Source organism: Leptopilina boulardi, unplaced genomic scaffold (assembly GCF_019393585.1).
Source record: "Leptopilina boulardi isolate dan_hultmark-lab unplaced genomic scaffold, ZJU_Lbou_2.1 LbouV2_122, whole genome shotgun sequence".
Taxonomy (NCBI): Eukaryota; Metazoa; Arthropoda; class Insecta; order Hymenoptera; family Figitidae; genus Leptopilina; species Leptopilina boulardi.
In genome coordinates, this window is record NW_026137666.1 from 3389877 (window position 1) to 3405759 (window position 15883).

The 15883-nt window shown below is 26.7% G+C and overlaps 1 protein-coding gene across 3 annotated transcripts in view; it reads left to right on the top strand.

Annotated features, from left to right (window-relative positions):
* LOC127286997 (transcription factor Ken 2) overlaps positions 1-15883 on the top strand; it is a 191767-nt gene that overhangs the window by 13867 nt on the left and 162017 nt on the right. The window contains exon 1 of one of the 3 annotated variants that reach the window (XM_051313679.1): positions 4463-4682. The exons of 1 other annotated variant lie outside the window; for it this stretch is intronic. In XM_051313679.1, the coding sequence (XP_051169636.1) occupies positions 4665-4682 (18 nt within the window). In that variant the 5' untranslated portion in view covers positions 4463-4664. Of the gene's footprint in view, positions 1-4462; positions 4683-15883 lie in introns of those variants that run through there. One more of the 3 variants, XM_051313687.1, reaches the window with a different exon arrangement.

The window sequence follows — 15883 nt, forward strand, 5'->3', positions numbered from 1 at the left end:
ACTTGTATTTATCCTTTTTATAAGACAATAATAAAATTCATTTCATATAAAAATTTTATTAATAAAAAAATAAAAATGCATTTGCCATATGATACTGATTTCTATTTATTTAATAAAATTTATTTCACTCATTATATATTTTAATTTTTAGTAGGGTTAAATTAGGTTACAATTAAAACTTTCAGAAAATAACTTTATAATCTAAATACAGGTTATAAGCTTTTAAAAGGTTTGGAAAAAGAAATGATTTCCCGGTCGTTACCGTTACTTATTGATGGCTTCGTAATATGAAAATTTTATACGACATGTTTAATTTCCCCAAAAAATTGTATTCTTGCTGCTGCCTAGTTCTTGAGTGACATCGATTTGTTATTCTTCTAATGCTTCGTATTTTCATCATGTCTTGAAATGTTAAAATCCTTAAAAAATCCTTACTGATTGTAACCACGAAACTATCCTAAAGGTTATCAATATTTTTTTTCAAAAAATTGACGTGTCTAACAGTAAATCTTATCTCAGTTGTTAACTAAAGTATAAAACGTAATTTAAATAGAATGTATTAAATTAAATATTATATTACTTTAAATAATAACATAAATATATTATTATGCAAAAAAAAAAAATTTGCGGAAATTTCGCGGAAAATCCGCGGACCTGCTCTGCGGAAATTCCGCGGAGCTACTTCGCGGAGTTTACCGGTAATCTTTTCACATATTAAATTTAATATACGCATTTTAAATTTAATACACTTAGGTCAAAAGAAAATCCATTTTTAATCGAAAGTAAATCGCACTTATAAAACTTTTTGTGTCGATATATTCGTTTCGGCAAGTATAACATTTTTTCAGCATTTATTTACGAGTAATTTTAGTTAAAAGTAATTGTTAAATTATTAACAATAAGCTGAGAATTTTACATTTTATTAAAAAATGCAGTGCGGGGCAAAACCGGGTACTTTACATTTTTTTGAAAAACCTGGTTTAAATTGATCAAAACATTTTTTTTCATGCCATCGACCTTATTTTCTCATTCTCCAATGTTCAAGGAAGAATTTTCAATGAGACTTGAACTAATTGGTTTGATAGATTCTTTGTAAACCGAGAATTACAAAAAGGTACCCGGTTTTGCCCCACTCTCTCCTATGTGCCCTTCTTTGATCCGGCAGCTCTATTCAACGTTACTTGTTCACCTTTAATTTGTTATTGTTTTAAGAAAAATAATATTATTTTCTAATGAATAGGTAGAGTCGGCCTTGATAAAAAGAGAGAACTTTTTTACGATGATGCAATGTTATCTTTTAAAGATGAACAGCATTATCGATGTTTTGGTTTTAACTTTCTAACATATGTAATTATATTGACTGACAATGAGTTATCAAGGTTTAAAGACAGTCATGTTTTTGGATAGTACTCCTGCTAGCCGTACCAACAATTTCCGACGATACTATATATTTAAAGCCTTTAAATGTAATTATTAAAATGAAACATCTTTAGGAAGATACACGGAGAGAAATAGATGGTACGGGGTACTATGTAGATAGTACCAGGTACCATATTTGATCTTACATATACGGACAGCTATCTAGATTCTATAAGTTACTATCCAGATAAATTATAATTTAAACCAATTTTAATTTATCAAAATTCTCATTCAACAGAATTTTAATGATTCGAATTGATTAATATATTTTCCTATACCTATAATCTAATGCAGTGACATTTCCACATCATTTTAAATCTTGGCTAGCTCCATCAGTAAAAATTTACTAATTTTCAGTAATTTTCACAACTAGTCATTGAAATTCCACTGATTATATGGCGCAAGCCTTGCAAATGAAAGATATATATCCAGCAAATCATATGTAAAACTTTAAATGCATTTTTCTCAAAACTTCTTGTGACGCGATCTGAAGAAAATGACCTTCGAAGTAAATCACTTTAAGGTTATGTTTGTTTTAGTTTTTTCTTGATTGAAAGTTTTTTTTAATTACCTATTGCAAATTAAAATCAGTGTTTATTAAATATTTTAGTCGTATTGGCGACTTAAACATCACTTATTTATATTCACAGTTGATCCTTTTTTTGTATTTTCATTTCAAAAATTGCAAACATAACCTATAATTTCTTGTTTCTAAGGTCCCTATTTTCAGATCGCGTCACACTTTTTTGAAATGACCGGAAACATAACTTTCACAAATCTCAACCGATTTACCTAAAAATTTATCTGTAGCTTCTTAATAGAATACTTACGGATATAATATAATATAATAAATATAATAAATCCTTTCTAAAATCTAAAAAAAAACATTGCACAAGAAATGAGCATTGAGAATGAAAAATGTTAAAAGAAGGGAGAAACATATTTCAAGATTGGAAATGTACAGGTGGAGCTGCAGTTGATTTTGTCAAAAATGAGCGCTAATATTTAAATTATATATAAATCTTATTTGTCATAAAACACAAACATTGAAAATGTTTTTAAATTACCATTTCAGTGACTATTTTAAAAGACTGAAAAATTTCTTTTCACTAACTTTACATTATAATTAACAATTTATCAGAAATTAAAATTATTTATCTACAAAGTTTATAAAATAAAGACCTGAAATAAAATCCATTGATAAAGTATTTTATCAACAGACTATAATCAATTATAAGCAAATTAGGACGTAGTACCATAAAGATGAATATAATTTAAAAATAAAAAAGCAGAAAATGATTAGTGCAAGAGAGATTATAGCATAAATCACTCTCTCTTATTTCATATTCATACATTTTTTCTTTATATTTTGAATCGATATGGGATAAAAAAAGCAAGAAGAAATCAAATCATTTTTTAAAATGAAATTAATAAAATGGAAATTGAAAAAGGAACAGAAGCAACGAAGACGGCCGCTTGAGGCCGTCGGAGGCGCTAGTATAATATTATAATATAAAAATATAATATAAAAATATAATATAAAAATATAATATAAAAATATAATATATAATAAATATAATATAATATAATACTTACAATACTTACGGATTTTTTTTTCAGTTACAAATTTTTAAAGTTATAAACAATTTAGTGCCTAGCTTTTGAGATGTAAAAATAGAAAAAAATTTGTTTTTTGTTCTATGATGAAAATTTTAGCAAAAACATTTCCGGTCGCGAAGTGATTCTCCTCAGAAAGAGATTCTATCACGTACCTGTAAAGCGGATATTTAAAAAAAAATTTATAAAGTAGGTTCTTTTTTTTCTTTAAAGTGTACCTAATAAAGATAAATAAATATATTTTTCATTAGTTTTAAAGTTTTTTGAAAAAATTTATTTTTGAAAATTCTTCAAAATCTCTTAATAAAATTATTTAAAAAATTATCAAGTTATAAACAGATGTATAACATATCTACTAATCTACTAATATTATATATTGGTATTTTTGTCTACTAAGAAATCATCTTGAGAAGTATAAAAAGATTCTGGGATCATTCAAATATCATTTTACTTTATTTAGAGAAACTCTTTCAGAAACGAATTTTTCTTTGAAACTAAAACTATTTTATTTGTGAATGAGCATATAGTCCTAATGCTACAAATGAAAGTGTCCAATTTCAATAGCGCTATTTGAGACCTAACTGATTTAATTCAACTGTCTGACATTTGTTTAAAATAATCTTGAAATTTTTAACTAATGACAGTTTTGTCAATAATTGACGCAAATTAGCACAATCTTATTTAGGAAATATTCATAAAGAACGTTGTTCTCCTGGGGAACGGGTGTCAACTGTCTATAACAACTCATAGAAAAATGGTGTTTAAGTATGCACAGTGTGTAACATGGAGGAGGGGGGGGGGTTGAAAAAGTGTTAAATTAGTACAACATTCTTTATGGATGTTCCCTTTCTAATATGCATTGAATATATTGCTTACTATTTTCTATGGTCAGGAAATGTTCATAGGTATATGTATTTTGAAATTAAGAAACAAGATTTCCGTAAAGATTGAGGTATCTAATATGACCCAAGTTAAGTTCAGGTCAATTTCCGTATTCCATTTAAAGTCAGGGCTATCTTCACAATTATTTCTGTCAAGAAATATTTACCTGTTTTTTAGTTTAATTTGTCTACTAGCAATTGTATTATAAATCGTGGATGTGATGGTTCTAGGGGCCTGAATTAACAAAGCGAGTATGGACAAGTAAACCTTTCTTACTATTCCTTTCACTTTTATCTATAGAGCAAGTTTATATTTGTTCGGGTCTCAGACCCAAGGCTTACCTACTAGCAATTATGTGAACTTAAAGAGCCTAAGATTTGTTTAAGCACACTTAGAGACTCAGCACAGATTTAGAAAACTTACTGATGTGCCATATTCCACGCCATTTACTCTGTTCGCTTCTGGTTTAAAATTTTATCCCAAAGAAAATTTAATTATTCATTTTAAGATGAAACTAAATATTAATTATAAAATTGTTTTTCATTCTTTTTTTCTCATTTATAAATTTTTAGATTTGAACTTGTCACATGAGGTTGTGCAATGCAGGTGGATTCTCTTAATTATTTATACTGGTATTTCATTCTTTTACGACCTATTCATTACAAAACGGAAAAATTGCTGAAGAGTTACTATCGCAAGTGAAGGAAATTAATTGATCACATAAGTAAACAGGGTGTCTAACTGTCATGGAAAGTCAGGGAAAAGTGAGGAAATTTCAGAGAATTTAATTCAAAGTCAGGAAAATTTCTATAAATTTATACAAAAATTAAAATTTTTTTATGAATTAAAAAAATTTTTTAATCTAACAAGACTTAAATGGTTTTTACCACCATTTATACTATCATTCGAAATTAATTTATTGTTAAATATGTCAGTAATCATATTTTTGTACTAAAAATGCAGAAATAAGGTTCCCAGCAAACACGTTCTATAAATGTTATATAACAGTGAGGACACAGTTTTATAGAACATTTGTTACAATCTGGTTATGAAACTGTTATATAACCTCATTGTAACAGAAGTCTAGAACATTGTTACAAAGAAGTTATCGATCTGTTTTATATTATGCAAACTTCACAGCTCTGTAACAATGTAATGTAACATTTCTGAAACACAATCATCACAAATGATCTGTAACTGACGTTCCAACGTAGTTCTAGAACTGTGTCCAAAAAATGTTATGTAACTGTTTTAAAATTTTGATGAAGTTCAGTTCTGGAATATATTTGTACCTAAGATTAAAAATTTTGAATTGTTTATAAGTACCTTAACTATTTTCTATGGAATTAATAAATAATAATTTAATCGGTCTCTCTATATTTTTCCTGTTATCTACAGTGAAAATACGTATGTGTACTAAATTGCAGTTCTTCATATACAAAAATGTAGAAGTTAATGGACAGGGCCTTTTATTGCAATTTAAAAAAAAACCGATTTCTTTCCTTTCTAGCTCGTAGCCATCAAATCCAATCGGTCTCGCTATATTTTTCCTGTAATCTACACTTATTGTTTTTTTCTTTAAATAAGCAATACCCTATACATGTTTTTTTTATTTTTGTAGTGTTTTTTTTAAGTTTTAACATTTTTCATTTATTTTACAAACACTTTAAAAACGTATTCATTGGCCTATTTTTGAACCTTATACAATCTAAAATTTAGGAGTTCTTGACTTTTAAAAATTTTTAATTTTTAAATTGTCATTTGTAAGAATTTTAGTTTTTATTTCTTGTTTAAACTCTAGTATATTATCACTATGTTATAAATGTTTTAAAACTATATTTGTTTATTTAATTTTTGAACTGAGCGATCTTTTTATATTATAAACATCGACTTAATTCTAAAGTTCGAAAGAATTGTCATGCAATTTTGATGTTGGTTTTTTCAATATATTTCTAAAATTTACATTTATTCTACTACTGGGAATTATTTTGTGTTAACAGATAAATAGAAAAATTTTACTCCCTAGTACGGTACTTTAAAGACTTGAAAGGATTAGAAGCGATCTTTAGACTACCGATGAATTGCTTAGAATTGTATAAAATTCAAAAGTATAGTTTACTAGTCTGCGAGATGCATAGGTCGTACAGTAAACAACCCAACCCGAGACCAAACCCAGGTCATCAAATGTGTAGCGCTGACCTTGACACCATATTTACTTTTGAGCATTGTCAATTTATTCTTGTATTTGTATAATAGAAGTCCTAAAGGCTAGGTTGTGAGAATTGCAAGATTGCCTCTTTTCTATCCTCATTCTGCAGATGCAAGTTTCTAATTCGATAAAGGGAGACGCACTCTAATATAAATAGAATTTATATATTCTAACAGGTATTTACTGAAGTAAAAATAAATTGTTGGTTTATATTTTTTGATAAACGTATCAAGTTTTAGTATCATGAACTAGAAATTAGAAAACGACGTAGGGAAGACTAGAGATGGATGTTACAAGGACAGCAGTAGCAAGTGGAATAAATTTAATACAGTTAATAATAGAGATGGAGATTCATTGGCAAAAATGATTAATTTTGATATGTTATTAATTTTACAACTATCAAGATTTACAGGTAAAACAATAGACATATATTGGTTTTTTGAGCACAGAAAAAAACTGAGTAGAAAAACTAAAAATATAGGTCATGTTGTACATTGTGATATTTTCATATTGGTAGTACTGCAGAATCTTATAAACTATTTTAAATAAATATTAAAGTAAATTATAAGAAAAAAAACGTATCCCTTGTATTTAAAAACGAATTTTTTGACCTATAATAAGTCCATATTTTACTTAAACCAATGATTAAAATTAGTGTTTTCAATTTTTTGGAAAAGTCAATTTTGTATTTCTTTCACATAATTTTTTTTAAAATACATTCTAAACATCAAAATGAATGGGTTGATCCAAATATTGTACATATTTTATTTAAATTTATAAAATTAATCGATATTTTTAAGTAAAGCAAAATTCAAATTTTATACTTTTTTCAGAGTGTTTAAAATTTTTTTATGTACATGATAAACATTAAAAAACAACTAAGAACAATTAAATAAATATTTAATTCTTTAAATAAATTTATTGACTTAATAAAAAAATTAAGAAAAAATAAAAAAAGAATTAGATTTAGAAAAAATTCATTTTCTATGAGGAAGCATAATGTTCGTGAAATGAACATAGACTTCTTCTACAAAGAAGGACCCCTCTCTTGTTTTTGTTGTTAGTTTTTTTATTGATTTAATGTTTTCTTTAGCTTCAAAACTGATACAAACGAGCCGTAATAGAAAATTAAAGTATTAGTTTTAATTTCTCATATTTGTCGAATTTTCTATTTCAAAGGTGTTTTCCCAGTAGGCACACTTGCTCAAAAGACTGTTTAAGATAAATGTTATAGAAATTCTTTAGGTTCGATTCATTTCATTCCTTATTTCTGTATAAGCGTGTAGAAATAAAATAAAAATCAAAATAAAGTTACAATTTAAATAAGATAATAAATGTGTTTTAACTTAGAAAATATTCTAAAGAAAAATATCTAAGTCCTAAAGTCGTCCTTTTTTCGAATGTCTTTTAGACGTCTTTTGGACATGTTAAAGATGTCTTTATCATGTCTTCGAGACATTATCATCAAAATCCCCAGGATGTCCGCGGACAAAAAAACAGTTTTTAAGACATCTACTAGACGTCCCGGTGCCCACTGGGTTGACTCGAATCGTGCCGTAAATAGTGCATGTACTCTAGTATAAAAAAACCAAAAATATTTTTAAAAAATTACAAATTCAAAAATTTTTTTAAATTCCCAAAATATTGAAAAATGGTTTGCCCACGATCGAACCAGGCTTAAAATTTTCGTAGAGGAAAGTAATTTTTTTCAAAAAATTTTGAAAAAATCGATCAGTACGTCAATTGAGAAAAATGACTTTTTATCTTTAAAACTTAAAAATTTGATAGTAATAAAATTTGAAAAAAAATAATGAAAGCTAGTCTCAATTAGTACTAAAAGAAAAACAAGTTTCAAAAAATTCGGAGATGCAATTGCAAATGGACTTCGAATTTGGAGTGGAATACATCATATATACATTACATTTTTATAAATATCTCAAATTCTATAAAAGCTATAGTAGCGGCGTTACGAATAGCGCTAGTTGAAAAGAAGCGATAGAGTTAAAAACTTATATATGGGCGAAATCGCGTGAGATTACCGTCGACCCTTTAAATTCGGCCTAATATATTTTTTCTTGTTTTGTAGTGAAAAAAAGAGATACGTATTTTTTTATTTTTTTTTTTTTTGAAAAATTTTTGAGTTTTGAATTTTCAAAATTTCAGTTTCTTCAATGTAGACCTATTTTAAATGCCTGATAACTCGAAAAAAAATGGATTTTTTCAATTTTTGATAAGAAAAGAAAAGTTTCAGTTTTTCTTTTACTTTTCAATAATGTTAAAAAAATTTTTTTTTTTATTTTTTATTAAAAAAATATCAAGTTTTTATAAACATCTAGTATCTAGACCTCATGGGCTTGATTGAAGACTTTTAACGTCTCATTTCTAGCGAATAAAATTTTGTATTGAGTCCAAGACCACAAAGCCTTGTTTTGAATCTAATAGAACTAAATATTTGTCGTATTAATATCTCGTTTTTCATTAAGACCTTAACGGCTTATTTTCAAACCATTATTTGTGATTGATATTAGTTATCAACTACTTTCTAATCAAAATTAAAAATTAGACTATGCTCGGAGTAAGATTTTTTTTCCTGTGATATAAAAGATTCACGGTGAGCTTGAATCAAGTTTAAATGAAAAGTTTAGTAACTACAAATGTTTTTGCGGATTTTAAATCTTCATAAATAATATTCTTCAGGAATACTGGATCAAAAAACATTTTTATTCAAATTAAATCGTCATTCACGACGTTTCGATATCAAATAATATAACTCTTCAAATAAAACAACATAACCTCAATTTAAACATTGAATAATTTAAGTCTATAAAATGAATGTAAATGTGAAATTTAAAATAAACTTACTAAGTAAATCTTATAATAAACTAAAATAATTAAGAATGAACATCTTGTTAGAGATGCTCGCTCTTTTTCAATTAAATTTTACATATTGTTAAAAAAAACACATTCTCGCGGAGAAAACACAGCATAGTGAGTACTACCAAAAGTTGTAACACATTATATGACTTCAGTGCACCAGGACGTGTTGTATGGCGGAAATTTTAAATTGTACTATAGAAACTGTTGTAAGCAATCGAGGTCTCTGTCTAACTTCAAAATATCTGTTTTTAAGTTTATCGCTGTATCTCCTTCCTTCTTTATATACATCATTTCTATTAATTCTCTCTTGGTTTGGTTTTGTTCAGTATGCAACACTTTAACATTTTCCCAATCAAAATCATGAACCTTGAATTCTTTTTTATGTTTAGAAATAGTATTGTGATAATATTCGTTCCTATGAAAGTTATCTCGATGTTCATTTATCCTGATCTGTAATAATCTTTTTGATTGTCCTACATAACAGGCTTCACAATCTTTACAATTAATTTTATAAACTACATTAGGTTTTTGTGATTTTATTAAATTATCTTTACCTAAAGAACAAAAAGATTTAAATTTAAAAGGAATTCTAAATATTGTATGATGATTATATTTTTGTAAAAGTGACTTAATTTTCTTTGATAAATGACCGTAATAAGGTATTACAAAAGTATTGTGATTAGAAAAATTTTCCCTTGTATTTTTATTGTTATCAGTATTATTATAATTTGATAAAAATTTAATTTTTTGTAATCTTTTTTTAACATGTATTTCTATAAAATCATTTGGATAATGATTAAAAAAAAAATTCTTTAACGAAAGCAATATTGTCATTGTGAAAAACCGGATTAGACAGTTTAACAGCTCTATCAACCAAATTACCTATTACTGCAATTTTTTGCTGTATGGGATGACAGGATAAGAAATTAAGAAATCTGCCTGAAAAAGTAGGTTTTTGATACCAGTTTGTAGTAAGTTCTCCCGAACTAGATTTGATTAACTTAACATCCAAAAAATGTATACTATTGTCAGTTTCATGCACTATTGTGAACTTTAAAAATTAATTAGGTATAACTATTGAAAGAATCCATCAGAAGTTGAACTTTATTATTAAGTAAACATATAACATTAAGTAAACATATCTGTAGTAAAATAAAATTTCAAAATCATGACTCATAAATATTTTATGTTCCAAATCGGTAAAAACTATTTCAGCTAAAATTGGTGAAATCTTTGAACCTATTTGGTGTGCCATTTAGTTGTTGATAAAATTTTCCATTAAATTTGAAAAAAATTGAACTCATTAAAAATTCAATTCCTTTGATGAATTCTTCATAACAAAATCCTGCAGACTTCTCAATTTCGTCCCATCTAGCTTTTATACTGTCCCTTACAAGAGTAAACGGAATACTTGGAAATATAGCGACAACATCTAAAGAAATTAATATATAATTACTGCGGGCACTATATAACCCGAAACTTTGTTAACAAATTCATAACTATTTTTAACTGAAAATTCTGATTTAAAAACAGAATCTTTTAAGATATTATTTAACAATTCTTCCATCAACTATTCTCAATGGAAATTCTTTCTTATGTACTTTATTTAAAACATAACATCTTGCCAAATTAGTACTCTCTGTTAAAATATGTTTTCTTTCAACATCTTTTCCTAAATAACCTTTTAGCCTCCACCCATTCAATATTTTAAAAGTTTGATTTTTTAATTTGGTTGAAGGATCTTTATCTAAATTTTTATAACTGTTATTATCATTTAAAATAATATTTATTTTTGTCTACTAAAACTGAAATATTAGCTTTATCTGCATGAGTACATATATAATACTTTTGTTATTTTTTAAAAAAGTGTTTGTTTCAATTATATTTTCTCTAAGTTTATTTTCTTTAAATTTTGATTGATTCATTATTTTATTGTTAAGAATTTTTACAGTCATATCAAGCACTTTAGAACGAAAAAACTTCTTTTGATCAGGAGGTACTTTAAAAAGACTACTTTCCACATCTTTAACTAACTCCCATGCAAGTTTATTATTATTAGCATTTAAATTACTGAAATCTTTACCCAATCTGAGAACATCAATAACATTCAATGGAACTTGTACACTACTGATATTAACAAACCAAGGGTCAGACTTATCCTGTTCACAAACTCTATGTAAATTTAAGTTAAAATCCTGAATTACATGTTGCTCATTACACAGTTTTTTAATTTTTTGATCATATTTAACATCACTATTTAAGAACTTATTATTTAATACAATTTGATGATTCAAAATCTCAAAAATTAAAATTTTTAGTAAATTAATTTCCAACTTTGGTCTAATTTTTTGAATCTCTTTCAGTAAAAATTTAATATTATAAATGTCATCAAGATGAATTTTCAAAATCTGTCTGCAAAAATATGAAACTTTAACTTTAAACGTTTTTTTACCAAAATTACTATGAAAATGGAAACCGTCAAACAATTTTTTTCTGTAATTAATAAGCTTACGAGTCAAAACATCGAATTTTTTACATTTCAGTAAGAAACCTTTCTTTAATATACTGCCTCTCAATCTCCTGTTAAGATTAATCCACTCAATCCACTGCTTAACTAGTTGTAGGTTATGTTGACCAAATTCACTCTTTATATATTTGAAAAACATTCTCGTAAGAAGATATTTGGAAGTTATTTTCGCAAAACCAAAAATTGATGACTCTTTTTTATTATATTAGTGTAGACTTACGTGAGGAAAACATAATCAACTCAATAAAGATATAGTAAAGTGAGACCACTTCCTCCTTAATATCCAAATTTATCGATTAAATTTGCAAATTATAATCTTCCCATCAATGTTGGATAAATTTTGCATTGAAATTTAAACAAAAAACATATGTTTGAGTATATGGATCATCCTGAATTGTCCACTATATTTAATTTTGAAAATCGTACATCCAATGATATGTTTCAAAATTTAAATCTTCATGTTATCAGATTTATTTTACAAGAAAAATTAAAATGATCGGCGGAGGGTTTTTTGTGAAAAACCACTTTTATTAATTTTACAAAAAGCTTATTTGGCGTGTTTTTGTTTATTTTGACAAAATCAAGAAATTAACCCATTACAGCTCAAATGCAAAGAATTTTATATTAAACTTTAATTAATATTGTTTTATAAAAAAAATCATTTTATCTTTGGATAGAGCACAGTTAAATGGGACAGAGTCACTACGGTTGGGCTACGTTTTGATTTGTGACCATAAATTTGGTTCTAGGCTTAATTTTGGATGTTTTCACATATGATTGAAAAGATCTTCCAAAATGCAATGTTTCTTCTGAATATCAGAAAATGATTGGACCAAAAGTGTAAAAGTTATAGACATAAAAAAAGATTTTGTCGTTACGGTAGCAGACCAGGACTTTACGGTTGGGCCACGAACAAAATCAATGTTATATGAAAAAAAATCATCCGTAAATGACAAAAAACTACTGAAATTGAGTTAAAAATGAGAAAGAAAATCTGAAATTGAAATAAAATAAGCTCTCTTGACCGAAATTTGATTATTATTTCTCGCTTTTCGCAAAATTGGTCTGAAAAAGTCATGAAAAATTATTAAATTTTATTAATACCTAAATTTTTCAAATGGAAATGACATTTTTGGATCTTTTTTATATACAAATATGAACTTTCAGTTATTTTCAATAACAATAACGCTAAATAACGTTTGAAAATTTTAAATTACATTGAAACCCATGTAGAAATTTATCGTGGCCTTCCTAGAAATAGACTAATGCTAGACAGTATTTGTCGTCGAAATTTATTCTGAAAAAACTGTCCTGGCCCCGAAAAGTAAATGTACAGTTTTCCCTTTATTTTCTTCGATATAAATGCTTGTCTAGAATCTAGCTAAAATTTGTCTAGGACACTGATTTTAAAATTCAGTACAAGTTCGTATAGTAGGTTGTCTAGGAATTAGCCAGGCCCAGTTTAGGATCCTGACTGAAGAATTTAGTATAATATGTCGTAGAGAAGGTGGCACTGCGAATCCGTTAATCTAGCAGACGAAATCAGTTCTTGACATAGTGCACGGTAAAAGTAAACTAAAGGTTTATTGTTGAATTTATTTTTTTGTGAAGAAAAAATCAAATTTATAAATCTAGTGATCAGTTTCCATATTTTTGCATTTTTGAACAGTTTCAGCGTGCAGGTTAAAATATACAGCATAAAACAAACAATTATTAGAAAAAGGACATTCATAGTCTCAGAGATTGTCTCTCAAAATATACAATCTTTATATAATAAATAATAAAACTTGACAATTTAGAGTAAATTTTTTGTGATTGCAAGAATATATGTAATTAGTTATCAATATACAAGTACGATTTTTGTAGTGACTGTGTATCTGTTTTAAAGAAAAAATCCAATTTAACAAAATGTATTACAATTAATTTTAAAAATAATTGCAAGAGGAATTGTGTTATTAAAAAATACTTTTGTAATATAAGTTCTGTTAGAAAAACGAAAGAGTAAAATTGAAAAATATTCTTTTATATTTATAAATATCAATTATTCTATGTAGGTAGAAACTGCTTTTTTTATTATCGTGGAACTGGCTAGAATCACTTTATTTTACTAGACAAGGAATAGACAGAAGACCTGTACAAAATCTTGACGTTGCTAGCGTTACATCCCACGTTCAAGCCTGTCCAGTTTTCCCATCTAGATGCTAGGTTGAATCTAGCACAACTGGAGAGTTTCTCATACACTTCCACGATAAATTTCTACACGGGAATGAACAATTTTAGTCATTTTATTTTGTTGTTTGTTTATACCTTCTGTTATTTAATACACTTTTCTCACACTATAAAAAAGTTCTGTATTGTGATTTCAGCATTTATTTACGTTTTATTAAAAAATTAAGTATTTATTGCAATTTTACTTTACTGTAACTGACGTAAAATGTTAATTGCCATCACAAATAAATATTTGCATGCAATCATAGAGGGAGTCAGTGTAATAAAACGAAATAAGCCAACGAAAATGGCCACCACGGCCATTCGTTTGCACAATTACTGTAAGTGTCGCTACTATTTCTATAGGGGACCCAGAACTCATTATTCTTGCAAGAAATCCGACACACTTTCCGTTAGAACCGAGTATAGGAGATCCACCTCCTTATTGCTACTCCGTGATTTAAGTCTACCAAAAATTTTAGCAATTTTTTTTATAAATAATTAGTTATATTTGACTGATAAATTAGTTGTTTTCTACTAAAAATTAGTTATTTTTTACTAATGTGAATATGGCCGATTCGTTCACGGTTTTATACTGATAATTAGTAGTTTTCTACTAATTCAGATTTAGAGAGAGAAGTCAGTCGTTAGCAGTTGTTTGCCGAGTTCAGATGTGAAAAAAATTGCATTCCAAAGAATAGAAAATATTTTTTAATTGAAAAGAAACATAAAAAAGAATACCCTACTCTCTAAATCTGAATTAGTGAAAAGTGAGATACTAATTTAAATTAGTAAGAATTTTCACTAATTTTTAGTCACTTTTTACTAAAACTTTATTTAAAAAAATTTTGAACTACTAAATAATATTTTACTACAAATTCTTACTAATGTGAATTAGTAGCTCACTTTTCATTATTTCAAATTTAGAGAGTAGCAACATTTTTACAGCCTTTAAAAATTTTTAGGTTATCTCAAATTAATTTAAGAGTGAAAGGTTTAATGAATAAAAATCTTAAAAATTTAGATTATTTGACAAGTTAACTTTGAAATCACATTTTATTCATTATTTCATATCTTTAAATACTTATATCAATTAATTATAATAAATTTAGTTATTTTTGATAAATCCTAATATTTTTTTACATTTTCACAGAAAATTGTGTTCTTTAATATTTTCAACTGACTGAAAAACTAACTGTTTTTAGCAACTCATATAGACATTAGTTTAAATTCATATTTTACAATAAATAACAAAAATTTTAATAAAATTCTTTTTATCTCGTGATCTTGATACCTTAAAATCATTCCTAAAAAGTATTATAATCATTTAAAAATAGTCATTAAAGACTTGGTAAAAATATAATTGACTGACTTATATGTATATTTGTATTTATTTTCTATTGAATGTCTTTACACTATCAAGACTCTCGGATATCAATCAGAATCAATCGTTCAACGCGAACTTGATAGTTTTTTGACGAAAAAATACGAAATTTCATTTGTCAAAATTTTAAAACAGTCTATAATATTGTTCGTTTCTCAGATCGGTCGCTCGAATGAAACACTGCAATTTACTGTGATAAACTAATGAATCGTCTGAGATTATATATTTTTGAAAGTACTCAGTAATTTAAAATTATTATATTCTTTGATTTTTGAAAAGATAGTTGACTTTTGAATAATAAAACTCATCATAGTGAACATGAAAAAAATTTCACACGCACGTGGCACATAACATTAAAGTAAAGTTTTTCTTATCATTTCTTTAACAATGTTACAAAATGTATAAAGGAGGGGGCAGAAATTAAAGCAATAGATATGCGTTATCACATACTGGTCACATGTGGCAATTGTGATATTAGTCATTTTGTACACTTTATATTTAACTAAGTAACCACTCCAATTGTTCATGTATAGACAATGTTACTTATTCAACTATTTATATTGTAGTATAACTTAGTCTTATAATATTGTAATATTGTAATATATTATTATGAACTGTATGTAATGTGCAAAGAAATATACCAATATAACTTGTACACCTTGCCTGAATAAGAAAGCAATGGGGCATATTATGCAATCGAATTCAAGTCCAATAAGTTTAAGTCACTATATACATACCTCCAACTTTCACTTTACTGAGA